A 24,998-nucleotide genomic window follows, 5' to 3' on the forward strand; every position below is an offset into this window, starting at 1 on the left:
TGTTTAGGTTGAAATTTAAGCACTGTCATGTAATCTGAACTACTACAATGCATTCTATGTTATTGACTAGTAAAACACAACTTCTATAGCAAAACCCATTTCCATGCATCGTTGACACCGACGACAGGTGGGGTCTTCAGAAGACAACTGAGTAAATCGGAGAGGGGTATGCTGAAGTCAGACAGTGCCACCTAGATGACGAGGACATCGCGAGGGTGAAGCATTATGCATCCGTCGTTTGCAAGCCTGTTGATTTAGCTAATTCACCGGGTGTCTAAAAGCCAGATTCTTAGAGTTAATATAGTATAACAAACCTTGTGGAAATGCCGTAATATGGAAACTGAGTAGGATGCCCAAGGATTATCTTGAAACTCGGGACTAAAGCAACGAAAATAACTAGTGCTCTGTATATGATGAAGTTGTAGCTGACCGATTGTAGCCTACTTTTTATTTGGCAACATAGCGGAAAAGCTTTTCTCGTGAAACTTTGTTACACCTAAAACTAACAGGCTAATTCTTTAATAATACTTTTCGAATTCGGTCACATTGACAACCAGCGTGGAAAATAATATACATATTGCGTAGTAAACCTGTAACTGAGAAGGTTTCTTCCACAGCCGTGTGCAATTTTAAGACAAACAAAATGTTGTTTTTGAGAAGTCAGCCTTGACAATGGGAAAGAAATCAGTGGCTAGGCACTCCAAATCGCAAAACATCCAGGACTACTTCAGAAGGGTTCAACAACAAGGATTTGAGAGGAGAATTCCACGAGCAAGCAACAACTCGAACATGCACCATGTCACGTTGAAACATATTGGAACATGGAAGTTTCTGGTTTCAAAAAGTTGCAACAACAAAAAGTCAACAACAAAAGAAAACAACAAAAATCTGCTAGTCTACTCAAGGATAAACCCTCAGAGCTCACTGGAATTATAGTAATTTCAGAGTCAAGCAACTCCAGTGACACAGTTCAGGTTAACGGCACCACAGTTGAGTCAAACTTGGACAGAACAATAACCGAAGCACACACAATACCTAAACATGGGGCAGAGGAGAAGATGTTTGCATCCATTTTTACTAAGAAAGAGCACTTGGAGAGTGAAGGGACTCAAACAGGTTTTGACAAACAACATCAACAAACTAAATCTAATGTGATAGGCCTGTCTATCAAGCAGGGTTTCGAATTAGAAGTCACAGAGTCAAATTCAGCCCATCAGACAATGTCAACTACCCACTCTGTCTGGAGAGAGGAATTTTCTGGACTGGTCCAAAATAGATGCCTTGTAGAAGTACAAGAGTCAAACCCTGTGTTCCCAGTCAAAAGAATCTTTGCCACACTACAAAAGAAATACAACGAACACAGTAAAGTGTTAAAATATCCTGGTAAGATATAAGTTTCCTGTCTTCATTCACTGTTTTGGTGTGTAATTATCTTGTTTTAGAATAGCGTTGCGGTAACCAAAGTTTCCATCAGGAACAGCTTGGAGCAACCCTCCATCCATGCTAAACCCAGCACTAGCCAAGCGGAAACGTCATGAAAACGAGAGAGGAGACTCGGAGAAGCTTCCCAAGCGCTGGAGGTATAACTTGGAGGAGATGGCGAAGAAGGAGGCCCTTACCCTGATCAGTGGTTCCCCTTCCAAATCTGGTAGGAGCTCCGTGGTGCTTCCAGCAAGGGGCCAGCCTGTGAAGTACAGGCTGAGCCGGACCCACAGACTGAAGCAGCAGGAGGAGAGCCTTAGCCTGGGTCCGAGTGACGAACCAAAGCCTGACCAGCCACATCAACCAGACTCTGATGGCGCCACTCTAAGCTGCCACATGAGAGGTAAGGGTGCCTCAAGGTTGATCTTTAGTTTTTGTTTTTTTGTCTTTCAATGACTTAGCACTGCGATCATTATTTACCTTTCCTGTAGGAGATAAACACATTGAAGATTTGCTTTGGACGGACAAGTACTGCCCTCAGAACTCAAGCGAGGTCATCGGCAACTCCTCATCGGTGAAGAAGCTCCACAGGTGATTTTGAAAACGAATGCTCACCCTGTCACAACGAACGTAGAGTCCCACCTGTTTCTCATGAACTGTCACCTTAAGCAGTTGGCTCAAGAGGTGGAAACTACGAGCGGATTGTGAAGAGAGGAGAAGGGAGCTGGAGAAGAGACAGGAAGACAACAGCAACGGTAACCTCCTGAAATACTTTTACACAGACGCTTATCCACTACAGTATACTACAGTTACTCAAAAGTGTTTGCCCCGTTTATAAGATAAAACTTGATTAAACCCGACAGAAATTCTTGTGCCAGAGAATCAAAAGTTTCCAACCTCGCTCAAGAATAACAACAATAAGAATAGAAGGCAATATGGTCATAAAAGTAAACTAAAGTAAGTCAAGAGTACAGTGAATGGTATTTAAAGGTGTCTGTGGTGTGTGTCCCATGCAGACTCGTGGGACTGCGGGGACTTCCAGGGAGAAGCCTGTGTGGAAGAGGAGGGAGATCAGCTGTCCACCACCATGCTCATCACAGGCCCCTCCGGGGTGGGCAAGACGGCCTCTGTGTACGCCTGTGCCCTGGAGCTGGGCTTTAAGGTGGGCTTCAGGGAAGGGTCCACCCTGCTCATACCTTCCTGTGACGGTCCTCTCACACAGCACAGACTCCTGCCGATTCTGTCACATACTTCTGTGCATCCACAGTGCATGGTTGAGATGTCGTGAGCGTGTATTTGGTACTACGGTGTGGTAAGCTGTCTTTTGTGAGAGAGCTTTCCTTTGCTTAGTTCTCATGGATCTTTATGTACATTTAGTCATTTAGCAGATACTCTTATCCAAAGCGACTTACAGTAAGTACAGGGACATTTCCCGTCGGGTGAGGTGCCTCGCCCAAGGACACAGTCATATGCACAGCCGGAATCGAACTTGCAACCTTCTGATAACTAGCCCGATTCCCTAACCGCTCAGCCACCTGACTCCCTATGTGGTCAGGTGTTTGAGGTGAACGCTTCCTGCCAGCGCAACGGCCGCCACGTGCTGACTCAGCTGAAAGAGGCCACCCAGTCCCACCTGGTGGACATTCAGGGACAAGCCCTCCTCAAACCTACTTACCTCAGCAACAGCAGCTCCACCAAACCTGACACCTTGTCTGGTAATTAACCCAACCCCTAAAATCATCTTTAGTAATACAACATTTATTTTGTACAAATTATTTTTTCAAACCTAGAAGATTTCTTTGTTTTTCTTGATTTGCAATTACATATTGAATTAAACCTTCTTTACAGGGACAGAAACCTCCTCAAGAAGGCTTGTCACCTCATCCAGGAAGTTTCCAAAACAAAACTCTTGCAGTGCAAGGCATAAAGGAAAGGGCAAGCAAGCTGCCATCACACTGGCCAACTTCTTCAAGATGAAGAGCAAAGCAGAGTGTATCGCTGTAGACGGTCTGTCATCTAAAAACACAGATATCCAGACTTCCTCTAACTACCCGTCACCAGACAATGAAGAACCATCAACTGGGGGACAGCATAAGATGACGACCACATCCCTTATTCTCTTTGAAGAGGTAAATCAAAAGCAGGAGGCATGACTCAGTCAAACAATGTCTGTGTGTCCTATCTCCTACAGTAAATATTGTGTTGTATTCATAGGTCGATATCATATTTGATGACGACGTGGGATTCCTCTCGGCGATCAAGACTTTTATGTCAACAACCAAAAGACCGGTGATCCTGACGACAGATGGTAAGGACCTCTGATAAATAAGCCGAGCATGAATGAGTTGATTTGAGGAATTATCCATTGGTTAACTACATACGTCATACTAAAAGTCAACTGTCACCAGATCCTTCATTCCGTGCAATATTCAACGCCAACTTCGAAGCGGTTCTTTTCAAAACGCCTTCAACGGTAAGTCTCACGGGCAACTGGTAAACTAGTAATACTTGATCTGTTTCCGCCCTGCATATATTTATATCTCATGTACTCCCAAGGTGAACACATGCAGCTACCTACGGCTATTGTGTCTGGCCGAAAACATCAGGACGGAGCCTGGTGACATCACTTCCCTTCTTGAGGTGACCCGTGGTGACATCAGACGTAGCGTGTTGCAGGTGCAGTTGTGGGGCAGCAGTAGAGAGAAGCGGAGCCCTCAGACGGAACCTCCGGAAACTTCCAAGGTTCCTGTAATGGTGGACCCTGAGTCTAAAGACCGCAGGCCTCTATGTCGTCTTCCTCATTGTGAGCTGGGATGTACTCCAAGCATGTTGGGTCTTCTGAATACTGATCTCGGACAAGAGCTGGTAAACTTTCAGAAATCCTGGATGGAGCTGGAAGTTATAAAACTCATGGAGGTGCTTAGAGAGAGTTGGAGGAGAGGCGTTCCTCTGCTGTACTCACACCTGGAGCTCCTCTCACTCTCACCAGCCCGAACCCAACCTGCTTCGCTCTCCATCCCAGAGGAAGTGGCTCAAACTGGGCCGCGGGATCATCCCAGACCGGCCGACATCCACCCCCAGACTCCAGAGCTAAGCAGCACCGCCCCCACCAGGACTTCTAGACTGAGTAGAAGGAAACACGCCCGGGTGTCCGACCCCGGGTCCATTCACGGCGTTTCACCACAAAGAACCTCGCTGTCGTTGAACATTCATTCAAGGACCTCTAGCACTAATGACAAGCCTACCACTTTAAACCAGGCACGGAGGCTTGAATCCCAGAGTTTAGGTGCCCTGGCTGACTTCATGGACCTTATGTCCCACCTGGATTCTACCCTTCCCACCCCACACCCTCACACAGCTGGCCCATGTGGATCAGGAGAGTTCATCTGGACAGGGGCCCAGGTGAAAGACGGACTGCTGGATGAGATGCGAGAGGAGGATCATGGGAGTTGTAGTGGGGAGAGGGTGTTTGAGATCCAGGCTGCTCTTGAAGCGTTGGCCTTTCACACGTGCCACACTGTGGTGTCAGGGGTTTGGGGGAGAGGGCAGGATTTGGGGGAGGGGTGTAAGGATGGGGTCACAGAGGAAGTCACTTCTCCTGTCGCTCCACACAGACAGATTTTCAGCTTCACTCACACTTCAATTTTGGAACCAAGGTATGTCCTCCTGGCAAATGTTGGGTTACTTAACATGAAAATTCCTTATTGAATCTTTATGACTAAAGTGTATTGTCATCCACAAGGCAGTTAATTCCCTACTTACTCAATTCCGATTTGATACACACAAAAACGTTTTTCCCCAGTGTGAGCCAAAGAAGATACGACATCAGCAAGACGGTCTTCTCAAGCAGAGCCTTTTCTACTATGGGCAACAAGCAGGCTATTGCAGTGGACTACCTGCCTATCCTCCGCACCATCTGTCAGTCACAAAGATCCCAGGAGCAGGCCGGCGGCAGGTAAGATGACCCTTTCACTCCGGTGAAGAGCTGGCACATGACCACTGCACTAGATAGCATTGCTCATGAATATATATTTGTCCTAGGTTTCAGCATTACTTCAGCGGTATTCAACTTGGACTCTCAAAATCAACCATCCAGCTCCTTGCCGAAGACTTTCCTTATTGACCTGTGCATCTTTATTGCGTGGTAATACACTAGTGTTGATTCTATGAAGTAGCGCTGAAAAATACGATACAACCCATGAAAATGTAAATAAACTTAAGTATTTTCTTTATGTAACAGTACTGTGAGTTGGCATGTATGTCTGAGATATTTCAGTGTTGAACATATTTGTTAATAAAGCAATAGGCTTTGTGAAACATTTTCATTACATTTGTCTTTTACAATATATTGAAACTCAATGCACCAAAACAGAAGGTAAATAACGAGTCTTGTTCTATTCCAGAGTAAATTTGAAAAAATATTTTGATTATTTTAATAGTCCATTCAATCTCCCATAAAAGGATTTTTTGGGTGACTCTCCCCTCTCAACCCCCCCCAACCTCTCCTTTGTATAAACCAGACCAGAAGCCAAAGACAAATCTACCAGCACTGAGGTAAAGGTCCCATTTTAAGTCGGTTCATTAAGCAGCTCATAAAACGCCACTGCCTGCAGCAGCGCGTCGCTCATCTCCTCTCGTTTGTTCCCCATCTGGAATGCGTCCCTGTACTTCACCAGCAGGTGCGTAGGGAACTTCACCCTCGGAGAATTCTGGACCGACGACTCGCTCATCATCTGTTGCACCAACTGGGAACCGCTGGTGCGTGACTCGCGCAGCATCAGGCCAAAATGGCGGCCCACCGCGACCCGCATCATGTTGAGGACCTTCGGTGGGGTGGCGAGGTCCTGGTGGGGGGCTTTGGGCTCCAGGAGGGCGAACAACATAGCTTCCACGGTCCGCATGTGGGCCATGATGGGGAACAGGTTGGTGTTCTGCATAGTGATGGACGACTTCTCCACCACATAGAAGTCAGCAGCGGGGAGTTGGGATACCACTGCGGAGATCTAAGGGAGAAAGCAACTGTTACACATGTGCCGTTATATTAAAATAATACGTATTGTAAAATAGGCCTACGCAGTTGAATAAACGTACATTATCCAAGTAGGAGGAAGCGTAGTAGGTCCCAGTCATAAAGTTATGGCATGCTTCTTGACGCCAATGCAGCACACTCATATCTTTGTCCAGATGTGCCCAGGCTATTTTATTCATCCCACAAACGATAGACACAATTGAATTGGCTTTCTAGGGAGAAATTAAAATTAATATTTTAATTGCAGTTTTAAGTTGTAAATGGGGCCAATGGAATGGTACAGGCTTAAGCTTCTTACCACTAGCCACGACTTGTCAACCTCTGGTCGGATGAATTTGGCTAGCTGAATTTTCACTTTTTTCTTCTGAGATATTTGTGGGTTTAGTATCGAGTCGAATACGATCAGAGCACTTTTGTGCTTCAGGAGAGGAACATTTATCACGCTTTCTAAAGTTTGAAAAGGGCCATTTCTTGTCCTGTATTCAACAATATTATGACACTTGCGGCCGCGCAGGAGTTTGACAGCCGCCAGTTCTGTTTCGGTCGCACTGTTAAGCAACTGCAGAATGACTGCTCGCTGCTCCGGCGAGTAGCAGGCGTCCAGGGACTTGTCATCTTCGCACGGAATTGAAGATGAGAGGGTAGCATTTAGTGTTTCAAAGCCCGCAACGGGAATGCGGCTTCTCCAACAACACGTGCATTGCAGATATCGGAGTTCTAACTCTGGAAGTGAGCCTTGTGGACGCAAGAACAAGCCATGTTTCCCTGCAGAATAACACAAATATTCACGTGAGGTTTGAATGAAGCTAGCGCGATAGCTACTAACTTTGCAAATTTGCAGTCTGCCAAGCATACTTTTTGAAGTAATGAATGTACAGTAACACTAGCAAATGACATTAATGTAAAGTAAGTACCTCTCTGTGCGACTGAAGACACAAATCGTCTGGCAACCCACATATTACTTCAGTTTAACATGTAAATACAAAAGCAGAAGGCACAACCTTGCCCTCTATAGTGTTTTAAGTTCCATTTACCGACGTGCAACCCAGCACCGTACCTTTGCGTTCCGGGGGACGATTTTGGTCCCATATCGTTTTAGTTTGTACTTCAGTGCAAAATATTGCATTTTATTTTCATGAATTGATAAAAGTTTGATTCAATTGTTATGTGGAGAACATCGTTCTGCATATCTCCTGTATTTCAATTAGATATATTTGATCAATTCGATCGCAAATGTTACAATATCAAATTCAAATCACAAATAATAATACTTTTTGTGTGGTTTTGTTCCCGAAATATGAGAAGACGATTTACTGAGTAATGACTGTAGGATATAAATCAGCCTGTTAAAGGCAGGGGTAGCATAGAGCTCAATATGGTAATTCAATGTTTCACTTCCCCTGTGTTTTATTTCAAGAATTGTTTGTGTGCAGAACAATAACCTACATGTTGCATTGTCAGGAGAGGAAACGTCCGATATAGTAACCAACTGCTCAGTAGTTCACCGACCGAGCATGGAGAAAAGCAGCGATGATAAGGGCAAGTTAGAAAAAGACTCATTTTATTTGTTGGGACACTGCTGGTCTACTTATGGCAAATTGGGACAGAAACAAGAGATTTCTGCTTGAAATGGTGAAACAGCCAAGCAACAATCTATGTGCTGATTGTGGAGCCTCTGGTAAGTTTAGCAATTATTGTAATAAAGAGATAATAGAGCACTTTGCATCCAATAATAAGTTATATTTTTCATGGACAAGCCGTAATGTATCCTACTTTTTTTGTGCTATATTCATTAAGCCTATAGGAAGGGATGAAGCACAGGAGTTTTGTTTCTGGTAAACATTTTCTAATCCAGGCACGTTTTAAAGTATTGTCATAGAAGGAAGTATAGAATGTTTCATTCTGTCAGTGATGCCAACTGAAGTTCCTCATTTTTTTCCGCCGCTCATCATAAAAGAACAGTATGTTTAGATGGGACATTGTGCAAACATAGTGTGCATGCAGTATGCTGTTTTATCCCTTTTTAACAGTTCACTAAGTGTATCGGTCATATTTGCTTTGAACCAGTTTCAAAATAATAGTTTTAAACATGTAAATGCCTCCCTGCCATTAAGTACCCAAGTCACTTGATCCAAACAACTGTAAGGGCACTGTACTTTAATTAGCCAGCTCTTCTCCCTCAAATTGTATGTTCTTATGATGGTTAGAGGGAGGGATTAAGCCTAAATAAATTAAGAGCCTAAATAAAATCCCAGTTGACTGATTTAAACAAAATAAATGTTATTTTTTGACAGAGCCAGACTGGGCCTCCTATACTCTGGGGATCTTCTTATGTGTGAACTGCTCCGGAAGTCACCGGAACCTGCCTGACATCAGCAAGATCAAGTCCATCCTTCTGGATTTCTGGGACGATGCACTGGTGGAAGTATGAATTTAACCTTCATCTGTGAGGATTAATAGTGCAATTATAATGGTGGCTTTAGTAGAAAACAAGGAAACAGATTCAAGGAATCAATCCCAAATTATCAACAGAATCTTTGTCTTGCATCTCTCTCTCTCTCGTCTAATTACAGTTTATGCGGGAAAATGGAAATGCTACAGCCAAAGCCCGATATGAGAAGTGTCTTCCTGCCTTCTACTATCGACCACGAGAGAAGGACTGCTGGTTTGTGTCCTGTCATCAATACCCCTTTCAGTAATTCATTTTTCTGGGGGAAGTGGAATGGTTGACTCAACAGTTCATCTCAGGGGACGGGGGGTCATCTTTTAGAAGAGGAACAGATACTTTGTAAATGTTTTGTTTTAAATACAAAAAATTGTGACCGATATTGCACTGGTGGAACTTCAATTCCATTCTCGAAAAGTATGTTGAAGGGTAGAATGTTGATGTTATAATGTTTCCTCTGGTGTGCTTATTTTGGACAAATGAGAGACAGTAGAGTGTGGATTTGTTCTTCTTCTATGCTCTACCTAGTATTCTTAAGGATCAGTGGATACGTGCAAAGTACGAGAGACTAGAATTCTCGGAAGAGGGTAACTGCTACCAGCAAGCCTATAGTTCAGGTAAACACATACTGGCAAAAAAAAGGTTGCATCATGAAAAAACATTAAAAAAAATATTCTCTGATATGTTGCTACACTCTAGGGCATGAGTGCCTAGGTCTACATGGTATTGACTGACTATATTGATTGAACCTCATCAAAGGCATTTATGAAGGAACTCTTTGGAAGAAGAGCAACGACAACAAGCAGTTTGTGAGAAGGAGATTCCTGCTTTCCCAGAAGGACCTCAGCCTCCGGTACTTCGTTAACGAGGACGTAAGAAGGAAGCACATCACCCGTCTCTCCTCCACCCATTAAAGGGCTCTAATGACGTTAGCCTGGTCTAGACCAGGCTAAACCAAGGGAGATGCTCAACTGAACACCCCTCTTTGGTTTGGATCTCAGGGGTCGATATGTGTCCGTGAAAGCAGTCCACCATATCTCATTAGCATGTTGTGTCGTCCTCCACCCATTAAAGGGCTCTAATGACGTTAGCCTGGTCTAGACCAGGCTAAACCAAGGGAGATGCTCAACTGAACACCCCTCTTTGGTTTGGATCTCAGGGGTCGATATGTGTCCGTGAAAGCAGTCCACCATATCTCATTAGCATGTTGTGTCGTCTGCTCTTTGACAGTCCAAAACGCCTAAGGAGGTGATCTCTATGAAGGACCTGAACGCCATCTTCCAGCCAGAGAAGATAGGTCATGCCCACGGTCTCCAGATCTCCTACCAACAGGAGGGGCGGGGCAGAAACCTCTTTGTTTACCACGACAACGGTCAGGTAAGGACCAGGAGCAACGCCGATGCCAATCATGTCAAAATCAACCTTATGGAAGTGGTTGGCATGTTTTTCGATCATTTACTCTTTTTTTTTTACCTTTGTCACTCTTTCTACAGTAGCTACTTTTGTCAAAATTAAGTATGTTACAGTTGTTTAGGTGGTAAAATACTGTCGTTGTTCACTAAGTGCAGGAATAACTGTTTCAAATAACTACAACTTCCACTTGTCCACTGAAAGGAAATCGTTTTCTGGTTCAATGCAATTCGGGCCACCAGGCTATCCTACCTCAAGAGGCTCAACCCTAGTGCCCTGGAAGAAGAGGTAAGACTTTAGTGTCATAGCAAAACTCCCTATAGATAAATGAATGCCTCATTTGACAATTTTTTCTGAACGGATGTCTAATTTGAACCCACCCCTCTGCTTTGGGTGTGTAGCTAATACCGCTAATAACCAGAACAAGCCTAAAGGAAGGCTACATGGAGAAAACTGGCCCAACGGTTAGTCACCCACCACATTCAGCATGCATAGCCTTTATAACTTACTGTAGATGTGTATTCTTACCAACCCTAACTGGTTTGTTGCCACGTCTGTCTGGTTTTTCTCAGCAATGGGAACCGTTCAAAAGGAGGTGGTTCATACTGAATGCCACGGACAGAAAGCTGCTGTATTTCAAAACCTCACTGGTAATGACCATGCCAAATGTGTTCTGCCTGAGCACTGATATTAGCAAGTAATGAGCAGGATCTGTTTGCTATAGAGCTCAGCTGTGTCAGCTGTTTCAGTTTAGTGGAGACTTTACTATTGTGGTTTTTAAGTGGGCGTAGCAGAGGGAATGGTGAGTGGTCTCGGCCAGTGGCATCAACAAGAAGGACTCATAAACAAGAAGGAGATAAAGTACTTAAACTGGGGTTAGGGTTTTAGGGTTAGGGTTAGTGTGTGTGAGTTTAAAACTAGAGGCTAGTGTGTACCACATTTACATTGGGGTGACTGTGTGTGTGTGTGTGTGTGTGTGTGTGTGTGTGTGTGTGTGTTTGTGCCTGTTTGCATGGGTGAAGGATGCCGTGGAGCTGGGTGCTGTTTTCATTGGTACAGAGAGTCATGGCTACTCTGTGACGGAGTGTCAGCCCAAACACACCCGTGGCTGCAAGTGGCGCTGTGGGGTCTCCATGGAGACACCAGACAGGCAGTTTGTCTTCATGTGTGAGCAGGAGCAGGACCAGAAGGAGTGGCTAGAGGCCTTCAGAGAAGTCATCTCACAACCCATGACTCCACAACACTACACCAGTAAGATTGTAGTTAATTATGGTAACAAGTGGGTTGCCATGGTGGTTTGAATTTGTTAAAATAAAGTGTCTCACTGTTTTTATTTTACAGCTGAGGCCAGCCTTAGAAGGAGAACATGAGTGCAAGAACTATGGAGGAGGAGACCATTCTCATGAGGAGAATCATGTTTTACATCAGCATGTCTAATGAACATTTCAAGTGGCTGTTAATTGTACCTTTTTATGATATTTCCATTCAGGTATTTCTCTGTTTTCAGTATTTCTTTTAGTTTAAATGCTGATAACTTTGCATAATTCATGTAGAAAGTCGAGGGGAGGTGTATAAGTAATATACCTTTGAGTGCCACGTCAAAACAATAGGGGGAACATAAATAAATAATAATAAAACAACATTTTGTATCGTTTTGATGTTAGGCCTCTTTCACATGCTATTGAGAAGAATAAAAAAAAAAAAAAAAAGATTCTAATAAAACGATTGTCGTGTTCACATTTTTGGTTTCGGTTTCATTTCATAGACCTATCCTATGAGTTAACTCATTGCAATGGATTTACTTATTGAAGAACTTCTAAAGAATATTGCCGAATGTCTAGAATGCTCAATATGTCACGACATTTTCACATATCCAGTAACATTACTTTGTGGTCACAGCTATTGTAATAGTTGTATATCTGAACATGCGAAAACAAAGGCATCAACGAGGATTGACTGTCCGAAGTGTCGGCATACATTTCGGCAGGCTATGCAGTTCAAAAAGAATGTCACACTTTGTGACATGGCGAAAATGTACCATGATTATAGAGATTTAGTTTCAAATGAAGAATCTGCTGGACCACAAACGGCAAAGGTGAGATATCAGCAAACAAACGTGTTAATGATGCGCAGATCTGACTAGGCTGTGTGCTTCGACGTCGCTTTGTTTTTCTAATGGCCTCTAAACGTCTTCAATATAATGCAATGTTTTGACAGCAGCAAAATGTATCAAACTAAAATGTTGAAATCAGTATTCATGTCAGAAAGTCTGTGAAGTAGCACTGCAGACATCAGCCAGCTTGGAAGACCGTCTTGAAAGTCACGCTTTACCGGAACAGGTAAATCTGTCATCAAACTCACTGTTTCATAAAAAGCCTACGTATGGAGAATCACAGAGCATTGGAAAAGAACAGTGACATATTCTGTGATCTGGTCCTGTAGGCTGAGGCCCCGGACGCTGATATTCAACCCAGTGCAGAGGCGACACAGGTCCCATATCCCCCTGAAAGCCCATTACAGGAGTTGCCTATCTCCCCATCTACTCACAGGCACAGAGCGCAAGGTGAGTGTAATGTGTTCATTTGTAATGAATGAATGAACAGGAAGGTAAAGGCTTTCATTGCATCATAATGATCGGCCTTTAACAATTCAACCTCTAGATGGCGTGTCTGACATAGGGCCTGACTTATTGGAACTGGTCTTTTAATGGGGGGGGGGGGGGGGGGGGGGGGCATTTAAATGAAAAAACTCAATTGATATTAGGACCAGGCTTGATTTAATGTTGAAATATTCTATTTGGTATTGACAATAAAAACAATAAGCCAATATCCTTTCACGTTTCATGATATACAGACATCCCCCCTCCCCTACCTGATGCAAGATTTGCCAGACTGACCCTCACCCCAGCCCTGGGTCACAGACGCCTGGTCTGTAATGGCTACAAGGTCAGCACCCGGAGGGCGAGCTCAGTAACCATCGGCGAACGCTTCGACATCAGCCAGTGTATGGCGGAGGAAGAATTCAGTCAAGGTTGCCATTACTGGGACGTGGACACATCGGAGAGTGTGGGCTGGGCCGTGGGCGTGGCTTACCCTGGTATGGGCAGACAGGAACAGCTGGGCCGCACCCCCGGCTCCTGGTGTGTGGAGTGGAGCACGAACAGACTCAGCTACTGGCACAACAACGTGGAGGACCTCCTCAAACATGGCCGTCCAGACTTAGTCAGAGTGGTCCTGGACATGAGTAATGGGACGCTGTCGTTCTACGGCCTGTCCGCCGTTCATACTCTGTTGCACTGTGTGCAGGAGGGCTTCTCTGAGCCAGTGAGGCCCGTGTTCTGGCTGTTTGGGCTGAAGGTCCCCAATGCTCTGTCCTTCCCTGGGAATCAGTAAACTCTAAATGGAACTGGGTTTTTACAAAAGGTGAAGGGACTTTTTTTTAATGGACATTTGTCTGTTACTGCTCATCACTTTTTAACATGAATTAAATATACTTAAGATATGAATGTTAATATGAATGAATAATCAATAAATGGAACACTGTCCATCAATGAATAATGCAGCCATACGATCATTTTTTATCATGCAAGTATTATTATCAATAAATAATGACCATTCCCTGATTTTAGATAGTATTTCATGTGAAACAATTATGCGTTTTAATAATAGAAGTGCAACGTTTGTCGTTTAGTGCCACTCGTAATTTCGAGATCTGCTGGAGGGGGCGTGTACTTGTAACTTCAGGTTTGCTAGAGCGCTGATACTGTGTTGTAACATACAAGTTTGTGTGCGGACAAATCAGTGTACTGAAGCTTGATCTAGCGATGTGAAACAGCGCCATACAGCATCCCCAGCTGCAGTAGCAAGCCGGCTGAATAGTAGCCAATTTTTGATTGCAAACAACGCTGCACAGATTCTAATTTTGGAATTGAATTGCGCATAGGATTGCTCCCATATTTTCTGCCATGCGAACGTAAACCAGGCCATGGGGATACATCGTCTCGGGCTGTCATTCTGCCGAGCGCACAATAGCGTATAAATGTTACTCACCAACATATTTACAGATTTAGTCTTTGACAGCGGAGAAGATGCGCAAGGACGTCAGGATATTACTAGTGGGAGAGCGTAAGTGAATGTGTCATGATCGAATGGTGTTGTATGACTGTAAACCTCTGCAATATGCGTAACGTTACAATTTGAGTGCTAACGTTAGCTTGTTAGCTAGCTAGCCTGCCAGTAGAGTCCCCATAAGGTTGCGTGATGTTGATGATCTCAGGTATAGTGCCGTACCTTGTGAAATGTTTTTGCACAAACCACCTTGTTCATCCAGTATATTTATAGGTATACCGTAACCAAACAATTTGCTTAGTCTACTGGAGTTAGCTAGGTGGCTACAGTTGCCTGTATTGTAGCCAAATTCAAATGACAAACAGTAGTCTGTTTCAGGTGTGCATGTGCCGAGATACTCTTGCGTCACTCACATGCAGCGTTATGAAATTTGCTGACCTACTACCCACACTTTCACTGATATAAAACATGGGACAGTTGTTGTTTTCGTAATGTTTATCATAAGTTATGTTTACATTTCCTTTGGCTTTTCAAAAGCATGCCCAATGCAGCCACCTGAGCATGTCCAAGAGTGATTTATCTAGTAAGCGCACTTCGGGCTCAAGCAGGAGTGGAGCCAATGTATCACCACACTATTCTGTAGGGGTAGAAGGGAGTTTGAGAGACAGTTCAAATGAACAAGGTAGCTATGATTAATGTCACACCCAATGCTTATAAATGCTATGGACTTGCTACATATGTGTACCATATCACTTGATCTTTGGAATAGTCTAATAAATTCCACAGGGAATACTCTGTGTTAATTTGAACAAGAGAAGTGCAAGGTTGAGTAAAGAGCCTCCAACTGTGCCAAATGTTAAACAGAGAATGAATCATTTGAATGGATCTCTCTCTGTCTCTCTCCCCTCTGTCTCTCTCTCTCTGTCTCTCTGTCTCTCTGTCCCCCTCTGTCTCTCTTTGTTTCTCTCAACAGCCAAAGTAGGGAAGACTTCCCTGATCATGTCTCTGGTCAGCGAGGAGTTTCCAGATGTGGTGAGAGAAATCTTCATACATTCTTGTTTGTTGGATTGTTATCAGTACCAATAAATATATAGTATAGACCTTCTCTGAAGATGAATCAGGCAATGTGATGAAGAAAACTCATGAAATGAATGAAAATGGATGTCGATGCTTGTCGTCTTTGCACAGGTTCCGTATCGGGCTGAGGAGATCACCATACCTGCAGATGTCACCCCAGAGAGAGTTCCCACACACATAGTAGACTACTCAGGTGCTGCCTGCTCCCAGTGGACTACATTTCCCATGGACACTTCTTTACCGTGCTTGAAAAATAACATGCTTTTCATTGATTTTGAATGACCTGTTTTGTTGTAGTTGTAGTCTTGTAATCTTGATGCTGATTTGTTTTATATTTTGTTTATCCAGAGGCAGAGCAAACAGACGAGCAACTCTTTCAAGAGATATCCAAGGTGAGATGAGTTATTGATAACTATGGTCTTAAATATTGATTATTTTGGTCTGTCCCACGAAATAAGTGCTGAGCCAAGTGGTAGACATACTAATGGATGATTCTCTTCTCTGTACAGGCAAATGTGATTTGCATTGTGTACTCAGTCAACAACAAAAACTCAATTGAGAAGGTGAGCAGGGCCCACAGAGCTCATAGTCATAACAAACCTTCATTTCCTGTTAACTGAATGTAGATTGCGATATTGTTCTTTTGTTGAGAAACCTTCTTTGGCATCAGACCCTATCTTGCACATCCTCATCTTGAATTGACTTTGCGTCATCTTTGTGTTAGGTCACCAGCCATTGGATCCCACTCATTCTTGACAACACAGACAAGGACAGCAGGTGCGCTATCTAACCAAGGCAGCATTGTGTTCAGTTTCCACATTCCCACAATACAAATCCTGATAATGGCAGCGCAATGTGCTTTTTGGGGAGAGACCAAGCAAACATTCAAACACTGCGTTCCGTTCTGGGGTTCTCCTCCCGACAGGGTTCCTCTGATCCTGGTGGGGAACAAGTCGGACCTGGTAGAACACAGCAGCATGGAGACCATCCTGCCCATTATGAACCAGTACACAGAGATTGAGACCTGCGTGGAGGTGGGAACACAACACCAGCACCACGGCTGCATCCTCACAGAGATGCGACTGAACCGCACTGCTGATACCGAGTGTACCTACACACACCCTGCTGCCTAGAGTGTGCCCTGCGATCAGGTCTTAACATGATGTCGGAATGTGGCTCAGGAGGGAACACTGGGCCGCTAGTGTTAGCAGGACAGTCATGAGTCATGCAGCCAAGCAATAAAATGAAAATCTACAGACGTTTATGGGTTGTGCAATGAAATGCTCTCTGTTGATCACCAAAAAGGCTGGGGCTGTGTTGATCTGCCATTGGTATATGGAAACTGTTTGTAACTTGAGATTAGAAAGGTTAGTAGTTGTGATGAGAGTGGACCCTAGACGACCTGGTGGTTTCAGGATGGCGTCGCCTCTGTCATTTGTGCCTTTGAGTTTTACCACACAGCTAACTACATACCGCACTGGTTGGCCTTGCTAGCCTAAGATAAAGCCTTTATGGTGACCACTCAGGGACACTGGGATACTCTGTGGGAGAGTAACCTTCAGCATGACTAAGCCTGTGCTTTTCCCGAAATGGAAATAACCATGTGTCAATCGTGCGCTTAGCTGGGAAACCCTGGTCTGGTATTGTCCTTCTGTCTAAGTGGAGCCAGAGGATATCTGTCCTGTCTGGTCCGTCAGGTAGTGAGTCTATTATGGTCTGCTGTGTCCATCCATCTCTTGATTCAGACACACCCAGCGCTATCTTCCTGCCCTCTGGGATCCATGTTTAGTCGGACTGGTTAATTAACCTGGCTAATCCCCTCAGTCTGATTCGGTACTTTACACACCCTGCCTGTTTACTAATTCAGACACACGTGCTAACGAAAACAACTGCCACTTTAATGGCACACACAGCAGAAGTCAAAGGAAAGGTCTTTTCTAAACTGAATTCCCAACTGGAGTTGAGCATACAGAGATGTGTTTACCGTTCTAATATGAACTTCATTGTTTATTTAGTATCAACGTATTTCAGTTGGATAAGGTATTACCAAGCAGTTCTGGTGGTTGGTGACTAAAATAAATAATACACTACTTTCTCCATTCTGTATCTTTTAGTGTTCAGCCAAGAACTTGAAGAACATCTCTGAGCTTTTTTACTACGCCCAAAAAGCCGTTCTGCACCCTACTGGCCCCTTGTACTGTCCTGAGGAGAAAGAGGCAAGGGCATTTTCTAGTACTACCAAACTCCTATAAAGACCTGAAGCCTCCACTTGGCTTAGGGATGGTGTGTGTGAGACTCTAAACTGGTCCATCCTTTCCTCAGATGAAACCTCCCTGTGTCAGAGCCCTGACGCGCATCTTCAAAGTGTCTGACCTGGACAACGATGGCAGCCTAAATGACAATGAACTCAACTTCTTCCAGGTGAGGCTGGTGCCAAGAGATCCAAACCAAGCGAAAGGTGCTTTTGTTGAACCGCGTGTACGTTTGTGTGTTTGCAGAGGACGTGCTTCAACGCTCCACTGGCTCACCAGGCCCTGGAGGACGTGAAGAACGTGGTGAGGAAGAACGTCCGAGACGGAGTGTGCGACAACGGACTCACGCTGAAAGGTCTAGGCCCCGGTCCCTCCCCATGCGCACGCACAGCACAGACACACACGCACCTGCACACCTCACACGCCCGCTTGGCTCTGCTCCTTCCTCCAGGCTTCCTGTTCCTGCACACGCTCTTCATCCAGAGGGGGAGACACGAGACCACCTGGACCGTGCTCAGGAGGTTCGGCTACGACGACGACCTGGACCTCCATCAGGACTACCTGTTCCCTCCGTGAGCACACACACACAAACCACACACACACACAAACCACGCACACACACAAACCACACAGAGTGAGTAGAATCGACACCCCTCCCCATCCACAAACTGTCTCCCCAGGTGAGAGATTTTTCCATCTCTACACCCCCACACAGTCTCTTCCTCTTTGTTTGTCCGCTGTTTATATCTGTCCTATATCTGAAGCTGGTACAGTATCTGTACCAGTTACTTTGCCTTGTCCCCTTTGATCACATCACGAACCGCCGTTCATCTATTCCTGGAAGATAATAATAGCCAATAAGGCCATTGAGCCCATCAACCAGCTAACCAGATGTAAACTGGGTCCATTATAACAATAGGACATCAATGGCACCTTCACCTTTGATACACTAACTTGCGATAAGGATTAACGTCCAACCCCTCCCTCATCCCCCTGTCGGAGCTAACCTCAATTACCCAGGAATCCCTCTTGCCCCCTGCAGAGCGTCTATTAAGTAAGCTGTAATTGAATACGGCTCGTTCCAGTAATCGCCGATGTTCTCCATCTGACCATGGCTTTGTGTTTGTCTCAGGTTGAAAATCCCTCCGGACTGCACCACGGAGCTCAACCACAATGCCTACCTCTTCCTCCAGAGTGTGTTTGATAAGCATGACAAGGTGGGGCTGGTGCTTCTCTTAAGAACTGTGCAGTTCACGGCCGAACGCGGGTCGTTCTTGACTGTTTGGTGTTTTTATATTTGCTCATATTTGCTTTGGCTTCAGTTTCACTAGAGAGCCACACAGTCTTAGTTTCTAACCTGTATCATTGTATGAGAGTGAATAATCCATTTTATTTCCCATTAATCAGTGGTTTGTTTACTTCTGATCCAGGACCGGGACTGCGCACTGTCCCCTGATGAGCTGAAGGACCTGTTTGACGTGTTTCCCTACATGCCTTGGGGTCCTGACGTCAACAACACGGTGTCCACCAATGACCAGGGCTGGATCACCTACCAGGGCTACCTCTCCCAGTGGACGTGAGTACGGCAAAATGCCAACCTCAGTCAAACACGTGCCGACCAACGCCATTGATTTAGAGGCGTACAGCGAACCAAATGGTGCTCGGTCATGCGTTGAGTTCCGATACTTTTAGACTTTGAACATGAACTGAGTTTTTACCACAGGATAGTTGTTGCAAAATTATCCCAGCAATGCCCTTTTTACAAGTGTGTTACATGCTGATGTGTTGCTCACCTCTTTCTGCGTGGGTGTGTGTGTGTGTGTACGTGTACCCTCTGTCAAGGTTGACCACGTACCTGGATGTCCAGAGGTGCCTCGAGTACCTGGGTTACCTCGGTTACTCCATCGTCTCCGAGCAAGAGTCCCAGGCTGCCGGCATCACAGGTGATTAACGGGATTCATTACAATCCGAGGCCTGTCTCCCGTGGCAACGTGGGCTTAATCCTTTGCCGTCCATCTCTGTCCACCGCCATCCAGTGACGAGGGACAAGAAGATCGACCTGCAGAAGAGGCAGACCCAGCGGAGCGTGTTCCGCTGCAACGTGTTCGGGGACAGCGGCAGTGGCAAGACGGGTTTCCTCCAAGCCTTCCTGGGGAGAAACCTCCTGGTGAGACCCACCGCGGTGACACTGCTGCCACACCGTGCTGAAACACCTGAAGAAACACCGCAAGGCCACATCTTCAGCAGTTTTATTGATGGAATCCATGTTAGGAATTGGAACTTTTTTGTTTTGTGGTGCACGGTTATTCTAAGTATGTGTTTTCACTTTTTTTTTCTTCTTCTTCTCAGCGGCAAAACACGGTTAAGGAGGAACACAGATCCTACTACGCTATTAGCACAGCCTACGTGTACGGACAGGAAAAATACCTGCTGGTGAGCCCTCAGCTGGTCACTATATCAGACATACTGGGCTTTGATTGGAGTGTTTGTTTCCTCATTGTGTCTCCGCTGACATCTAGTTTTTCTCCTCTCTCATTCTCGCTCTTTCTTTCTCTCTCTCTCTCTCCCTCTCTCTCTCCCTCAGCTCCACGAGGTCTTCCCAGACTTTGACTTCCTGTCGGACGCCGAGCTAACATGTGACATCGTGTGTCTGGTGTACGACTCCAGCAACCCGCACTCGTTTGAGTACTGCGCCAAAGTCTTCAAGGTGCGAGTCCAGAACCTGCTCATTGGTTTAGGCCTTTCAGATCACTGCTGTACTTCCTTGTCATCACTGATGCACATATGCACATATACTGCAAATCATATTATAGTGACACTCTTAGAGAATATAGAATGTTTGTCGATTTGCATGGCACGTTCACGTGAGAACTCGCTCACGAGTCCACACGCACACACACACTCTCACACACAGTAAAGCATTGTCAGTCTTCCAACGAGTGTCCTCATGTCTCCCCCCCCCCTCGCCCCCACAGCAATACTTCATGGACAGCAAGACCCCGTGCATGATGATAGCGGCCAAGTCCGACCTGCAGGAGACCAGGCAGCTGTACGGCTGCACGCCGCTCGAGTTCTGCCGCAAGCACAAGATGCCCCCCCCCCAGTCCTTCACCTGCAACGAGGCGGCGGCGCCCAGCAAGGACATCTACATCAAACTCACCACCATGGCCATGCACCCGTGAGTACGCCAGTCCTCAAACCCCCGCGGGACAACTCCCCAAAAGCCTCCCCCCCCCCCCTCCCTCCCTCCCTCCCTCCCTCCCTCCCTCCCTCCCTCCCTCCCTCCCTCCCTCCCTCCCTCCCTCCCTCCCTCCCTCCCTCCCTCCCTCCCTCCCTCCCTCCCTCCCTCCCTCCCCCCTCCCCCCTCCCTCCCTCCCTCCCTCCCTCCCTCCCTCCCTCCCTCCCTCCCTCCCTCCCTCCCTCCCTCCCTCCCTCCCTCCCTCCCTCCCTCCGAGTCCAAAGTCCATTCTCAAGTCTACCTCAAGCCCTGTAATCCTCTCTTGATCTCTCCCAAACCGAAAGCGCTTAGCCGCCGCCGCCGCGGCGCGAAGCTTCGACCACTTCCTGTCAGCTTCCTCGCATGCTCGTTTCTCACTCGGTTTTCAGAGCATTTGATTTCACCTTGCACTCATGGAGATGGATGGCTAGATGGAGCTTTATACATCCCCGAGATGAAATGGCACGGCTGACCCACTGGTTTTGGAGCAACAATGTTATTGCCATTCGTATAGAAGCTGCTTATGCTGCGGTGGTTTCGTGTCGTGGCGAGGACAGGGCACGTTCACCTAGCTGGTTACTGGGTATGCTTGTGGCTCCTCTCCTGCAGTCAGGAGGACAACAAACATCCCAGGAAAGCTCGCACGGTTACGTAAGCGTGGATTCAGATCAGTTCTAATCCTCCTTTGCACACACACACACACGCACACGCGCACAAGGGACAGCACTGACAGATGCACACATTTAATCTCGGATCGTTTTCGTTGATTCCTCCTCACATTTTAGTTCTGGATCGTTTATTTTCCCACATAGAAAGAAAGAAACTATTACCATCTTACTCAACAGGGAACAGTCTGCGTTCACATTCAATGTATCTCCAAAAACCATTTCCTGCATGTGGATACCGTTTAGCCTTTTGAAGCAGTGCCTCTTCGAGCTGCGGTCCTGGACTCTCTCCGAGACGCTCGCGTATCTGCCTCATTGAGTAAAGTGGCCATTAGCAGAGTAGCTCTACCGCTGACTGGGAAGCAGTTTGGAAGATAAGGGTGGAGACGCTTCCTGGTTACGCCTGTCTCTGATATAGGAGGACCCATGTGTGAAACCATGTGACTTTTCTCAACGTTCCATGCCTGTCTAATCTTCTGTGGGTTACTATTGGATGATATGGTTGCCGGCTCCAGGACTCTCAATCGCACTTTTTGGCGGTGGAGGATTGTGTGTTTAAACTTCCTTTTTCTTTCTGTGCGTGATTGCGTGTGTGTTGTTCACCTACTTTGTGTGTGTGTACACGGATGTGTGTGTGTGTGTCTCTCTCTCTCCTCAGTCACGCGCGCCTGCGCTGCATGTGCACGTGTAACAGGTGCACCTTCTGCCTGTGCCAGAACTTCCTCAACTCGGAGCTGGTGCAGTCGGTGAAGGCCAAGCTCTACACGGCCGTGTTCAGCAGGTTCTCTCTCTCTTCTTCCTTCCTTCCCTCCTTCCCTTTCTTTCTTTAATTCTTTCTTTACGTTCTTTCTTTCTTTTCAGTTAGCGCTCTGACTAACCTTCACCCGTTTCCTCGACTTTCTTTCATTTCACCATTGCAACGCAAACCGTGACTTATTCATTTATTTTTTCCTTTCTCGCTTTTTCTGTCTCGGTGTGTTCACCTTCAAGGTTGCTCTGCACTCGTTCATCCCTTCCTCCACCTCAGTCCCTCGGTCACCCTGGTCAAGTGGATACTGTTTCCTGTCCTTGTCCTCTCTGTTTCTGCTATGTCATACCCCATTCATTGTTTTTCCCCTTTTTCTGTTCTCATGCTTCATGGCTTGTTTTCTCATATCTCAGGTCTTCATTCCTGCCCAGTTGCACCCTCTGTGTCTTAACAGATTTGGCCTTTTTTGCCTCGTCATCTTCCGTCATTGTAACATCAGACCCTATGTAGACTTGACCCAGTGGATATTACATTCCTTCTTATTGTGGCTTGAGTGCTCGTCTCTTTATCTGGCTTTTAGAGGGGTTATGTGAAAGCATTACTGATTTGAGTCTCTTCGACTTCTTTCTTTCTCACTCTATCTCACTCTTTCTCTCACTCTCTCTCTGTCACACCATCTCTCTCACTCTCCCTCCCTCTCTCTCCCTCCCTCTCTCTCTCTCTCTCTCTCTCTCTCTCTCTCTCTCTCTCTCTCTCTCTCTCTCTCACTCTGTCTCTCTCGGTCTCTCTCTCACTATCTCTCTGTCTCTCTCTCTGTCTCTCTCTCTCTCTCTCTCTCTCTCTCTCTCTCTCTCTCACTCTGTCTCTCTCGGTCTCTCTCTCACTATCTCTCTGTCTCTCTCTCTGTCTCTCTCTCTCTCTCTCTCTCTCTGTCTCTCTCTCTCTCTGTCTCTCTCTCACTCTCTCTCTCTGTCTCTCTCACTCTCTCTCTGTCTCTCTCTCTCTCACTCACTCTCTCTCTGTCTCTCTCACTCTCACTCTGTCTCTCTCTCTCTCAGACATATGACGCAGGTAGACCTGAAGACCTCCACCTTCTGGCTGAGAGCGAGTGTCGGTGCCACTGTGTTTGCCATCCTTGGCTTGGCCATGTACAGAGCCCTGCTCAAACACCGGTGATCCCCACCCTGCTCCACCCTCCTCTCTAGCTCCTGTCATTTGCAATACGTTCAAAAATACCATGAAATATATTTCCCCCATGAGGGTGGGAATGCGGATAACCATTTATTTAATTTTTCTACTTGTGGTAATGTATGGCAATTGCTCTTTTTTGTTGGTGTCAATGATAAAATATAGATAATATATTTATATTTATATTGAAAATGTAAGAACGGCTGACAAATCCTGCTATCTTGTGTAACAAAGCTATTTTTGGTTGCCTGTGAATTGAAATGATAAACTTAAGTGTGAAGTAGTAACTAGAATTATGCAATGGAACCAGTATACATAAATAACTGCTTGAGATGTGACTGAACCACTTGTTAACAGTCTGTATCTATCCGCCTGTATTATTTTTGGCAAAATGTCCAACATAAGCTATAACGTCTAACAAATCATAACATTGAATGCAAAGTACTATCGTTTTAATTCAATGGCTTCAAATAAGGGTTCTTAAACGAACACAGTTTCGGGAGCCCCCTTCGTCCTGTCATTGAAAAAGGGCCTTTAGATTGCCTTTGGTAAACAGAGAGAAGCATGGTCGCACACTTGTTTATTTTCCTATCCGAACAAGCCCACACCTCTTCAGAGAACATTGGTCATTTGTGGAATGAATTCTTCCAGCATCTTAACCCGTAGCATAGGCTCCGCTGCTGCCCAGTCTCCCAGAGCTTCAGTTCAGTTTCTAGATCGTGTGTGTGGCTAGTCGCTGTACAGTCAGAACTACAGAACTGCATGCTTCCAAACGTTTCCCCGCTTAAAATCGTATCGTGTCATTTCAACAGTCCTGTCAATACTACTCACTCCAATAATCCAATTGTTAAGTAACCTTTCCCACTTCTCCCAGATTACTAGCATAGTTATTTTTTATCACCTTCGCCTTTCCAAATGTTTATAATAAATAACTATGATAATACTGTGTCCGGAAACATTTCTTTTGGGAAGCATTTGAATGTTATGTGATATTGTTGTGCTACATGATTTGACAAAAGGGGATATCAGATGTTTGAATCCACTGTGAGGTCATGCACCTACTCCTCCTCACGTGTCCATTGAGCCCAGTGATGGAAGGACTTCAGAATGAGGTAGACACTTGTAGCTCCTGCAGTTCCGTCCGTGGACACACAGTGGCAGTGTTGAGCAGCTCATAAGAATTGAGAATAAGATGACACTATTTCACCAGCGCTTGTCTGTTAAAATATAGTTCAGAGGCGAAATTGACTGAAATGCGAATTGTCCGACATACTCGTTGGATCTCACCACCTGCAGATTGCCTTTTGTCCTGTGCTGTGCAGGTCAGGGAAATAAATCACCTAGCAGCAGTCTGTTAGACATGTTAGTATCTGACGAGCACCAGCCTTTTGAAGAACAAGTGGACAGGCCAGAGATGAAAGGTCACTGACATTCACATGGACGAGGTATTTACTGCTGGTTCCACCTACACAGTCAG

General features: G+C 45.5%; 5 protein-coding genes across 10 annotated transcripts; 4 read left to right on the forward strand and 1 right to left on the reverse strand.

The window, feature by feature from the left end:
• atad5b (ATPase family AAA domain containing 5b) lies at nucleotides 1-5,659 on the forward strand. Of its 3 annotated transcripts, XM_084685123.1 has the most exons (13): nucleotides 2-1,383; nucleotides 1,475-1,580; nucleotides 1,653-1,825; nucleotides 1,914-2,013; nucleotides 2,095-2,177; nucleotides 2,439-2,584; nucleotides 2,978-3,137; nucleotides 3,271-3,551; nucleotides 3,637-3,730; nucleotides 3,831-3,895; nucleotides 3,979-5,078; nucleotides 5,225-5,377; nucleotides 5,464-5,659. In XM_084685123.1, exons 1-13 carry the CDS (start codon nucleotides 822-824, stop codon nucleotides 5,543-5,545), a joined length of 3,105 nt encoding a protein of 1,034 aa, XP_084541249.1. In that variant the 5' UTR covers nucleotides 2-821; the 3' UTR covers nucleotides 5,546-5,659. The 3 variants fall into 3 exon arrangements, with proteins under 3 accessions (XP_084541247.1, XP_084541248.1, XP_084541249.1); XM_084685121.1 differs by having other exon boundaries at nucleotides 1-1,383; nucleotides 1,475-1,825; XM_084685122.1 differs by having other exon boundaries at nucleotides 1-1,383; nucleotides 1,481-1,825.
• Nucleotides 5,660-5,831: 172 nt separating this feature from the next.
• Nucleotides 5,832-7,500, reverse strand: tefm (transcription elongation factor, mitochondrial). The gene is made up of 4 exons (XM_084685129.1): nucleotides 7,366-7,500; nucleotides 6,750-7,216; nucleotides 6,514-6,663; nucleotides 5,832-6,425 (listed from the first exon to the last, which is right to left on the reverse strand). Exons 1-4 carry the CDS (start codon nucleotides 7,406-7,408, stop codon nucleotides 5,991-5,993), a joined length of 1,095 nt encoding a protein of 364 aa, XP_084541255.1. The 5' UTR covers nucleotides 7,409-7,500; the 3' UTR covers nucleotides 5,832-5,990.
• Nucleotides 7,501-7,633: 133 nt separating this feature from the next.
• LOC146237706 (arf-GAP with dual PH domain-containing protein 2-like) lies at nucleotides 7,634-12,015 on the forward strand. Of its 2 annotated transcripts, XM_084685128.1 has the most exons (12): nucleotides 7,634-8,129; nucleotides 8,249-8,286; nucleotides 8,746-8,876; nucleotides 9,025-9,116; nucleotides 9,426-9,514; nucleotides 9,657-9,769; nucleotides 10,128-10,274; nucleotides 10,512-10,595; nucleotides 10,709-10,771; nucleotides 10,880-10,957; nucleotides 11,330-11,558; nucleotides 11,649-12,015. In XM_084685128.1, exons 2-12 carry the CDS (start codon nucleotides 8,262-8,264, stop codon nucleotides 11,675-11,677), a joined length of 1,080 nt encoding a protein of 359 aa, XP_084541254.1. In that variant the 5' UTR covers nucleotides 7,634-8,129; nucleotides 8,249-8,261; the 3' UTR covers nucleotides 11,678-12,015. The 2 variants fall into 2 exon arrangements, with proteins under 2 accessions (XP_084541254.1, XP_084541253.1); XM_084685127.1 differs by lacking the exon at nucleotides 8,249-8,286.
• A 49-nt stretch (nucleotides 12,016-12,064) lies between these two features.
• On the forward strand, nucleotides 12,065-13,846 carry rnf135 (ring finger protein 135). Of its 2 annotated transcripts, none has more exons than XM_084685776.1 (4): nucleotides 12,065-12,402; nucleotides 12,560-12,646; nucleotides 12,750-12,870; nucleotides 13,161-13,846. In XM_084685776.1, exons 1-4 carry the CDS (start codon nucleotides 12,100-12,102, stop codon nucleotides 13,697-13,699), a joined length of 1,050 nt encoding a protein of 349 aa, XP_084541902.1. In that variant the 5' UTR covers nucleotides 12,065-12,099; the 3' UTR covers nucleotides 13,700-13,846. The 2 variants fall into 2 exon arrangements, with proteins under 2 accessions (XP_084541902.1, XP_084541903.1); XM_084685777.1 differs by having other exon boundaries at nucleotides 12,572-12,646.
• Nucleotides 13,847-14,068: 222 nt separating this feature from the next.
• On the forward strand, nucleotides 14,069-24,462 carry rhot1b (ras homolog family member T1). 2 transcript variants are annotated; one of them, XM_084685449.1, is made up of 20 exons: nucleotides 14,069-14,431; nucleotides 15,348-15,406; nucleotides 15,563-15,644; nucleotides 15,800-15,843; nucleotides 15,961-16,014; nucleotides 16,176-16,228; nucleotides 16,377-16,485; nucleotides 17,566-17,667; nucleotides 17,774-17,872; nucleotides 17,950-18,058; nucleotides 18,155-18,275; nucleotides 18,836-18,920; nucleotides 19,134-19,279; nucleotides 19,546-19,646; nucleotides 19,740-19,870; nucleotides 20,053-20,136; nucleotides 20,288-20,410; nucleotides 20,679-20,881; nucleotides 22,244-22,366; nucleotides 23,392-24,462. In XM_084685449.1, the coding sequence occupies exons 1-20, from the start codon at nucleotides 14,395-14,397 to the stop codon at nucleotides 23,507-23,509; spliced, it is 1,983 nt and encodes a 660-aa protein (XP_084541575.1). In that variant the 5' UTR covers nucleotides 14,069-14,394; the 3' UTR covers nucleotides 23,510-24,462. The 2 variants fall into 2 exon arrangements, with proteins under 2 accessions (XP_084541575.1, XP_084541576.1); XM_084685450.1 differs by lacking the exon at nucleotides 22,244-22,366.
• The last annotated feature ends 536 nt before the right edge of the window (nucleotides 24,463-24,998 follow it).

Source organism: Hypomesus nipponensis, chromosome 21 (assembly GCF_054491055.1).
Source record: "Hypomesus nipponensis isolate SF chromosome 21, ASM5449105v1, whole genome shotgun sequence".
NCBI lineage: Eukaryota > Metazoa > Chordata > Actinopteri > Osmeriformes > Osmeridae > Hypomesus > Hypomesus nipponensis.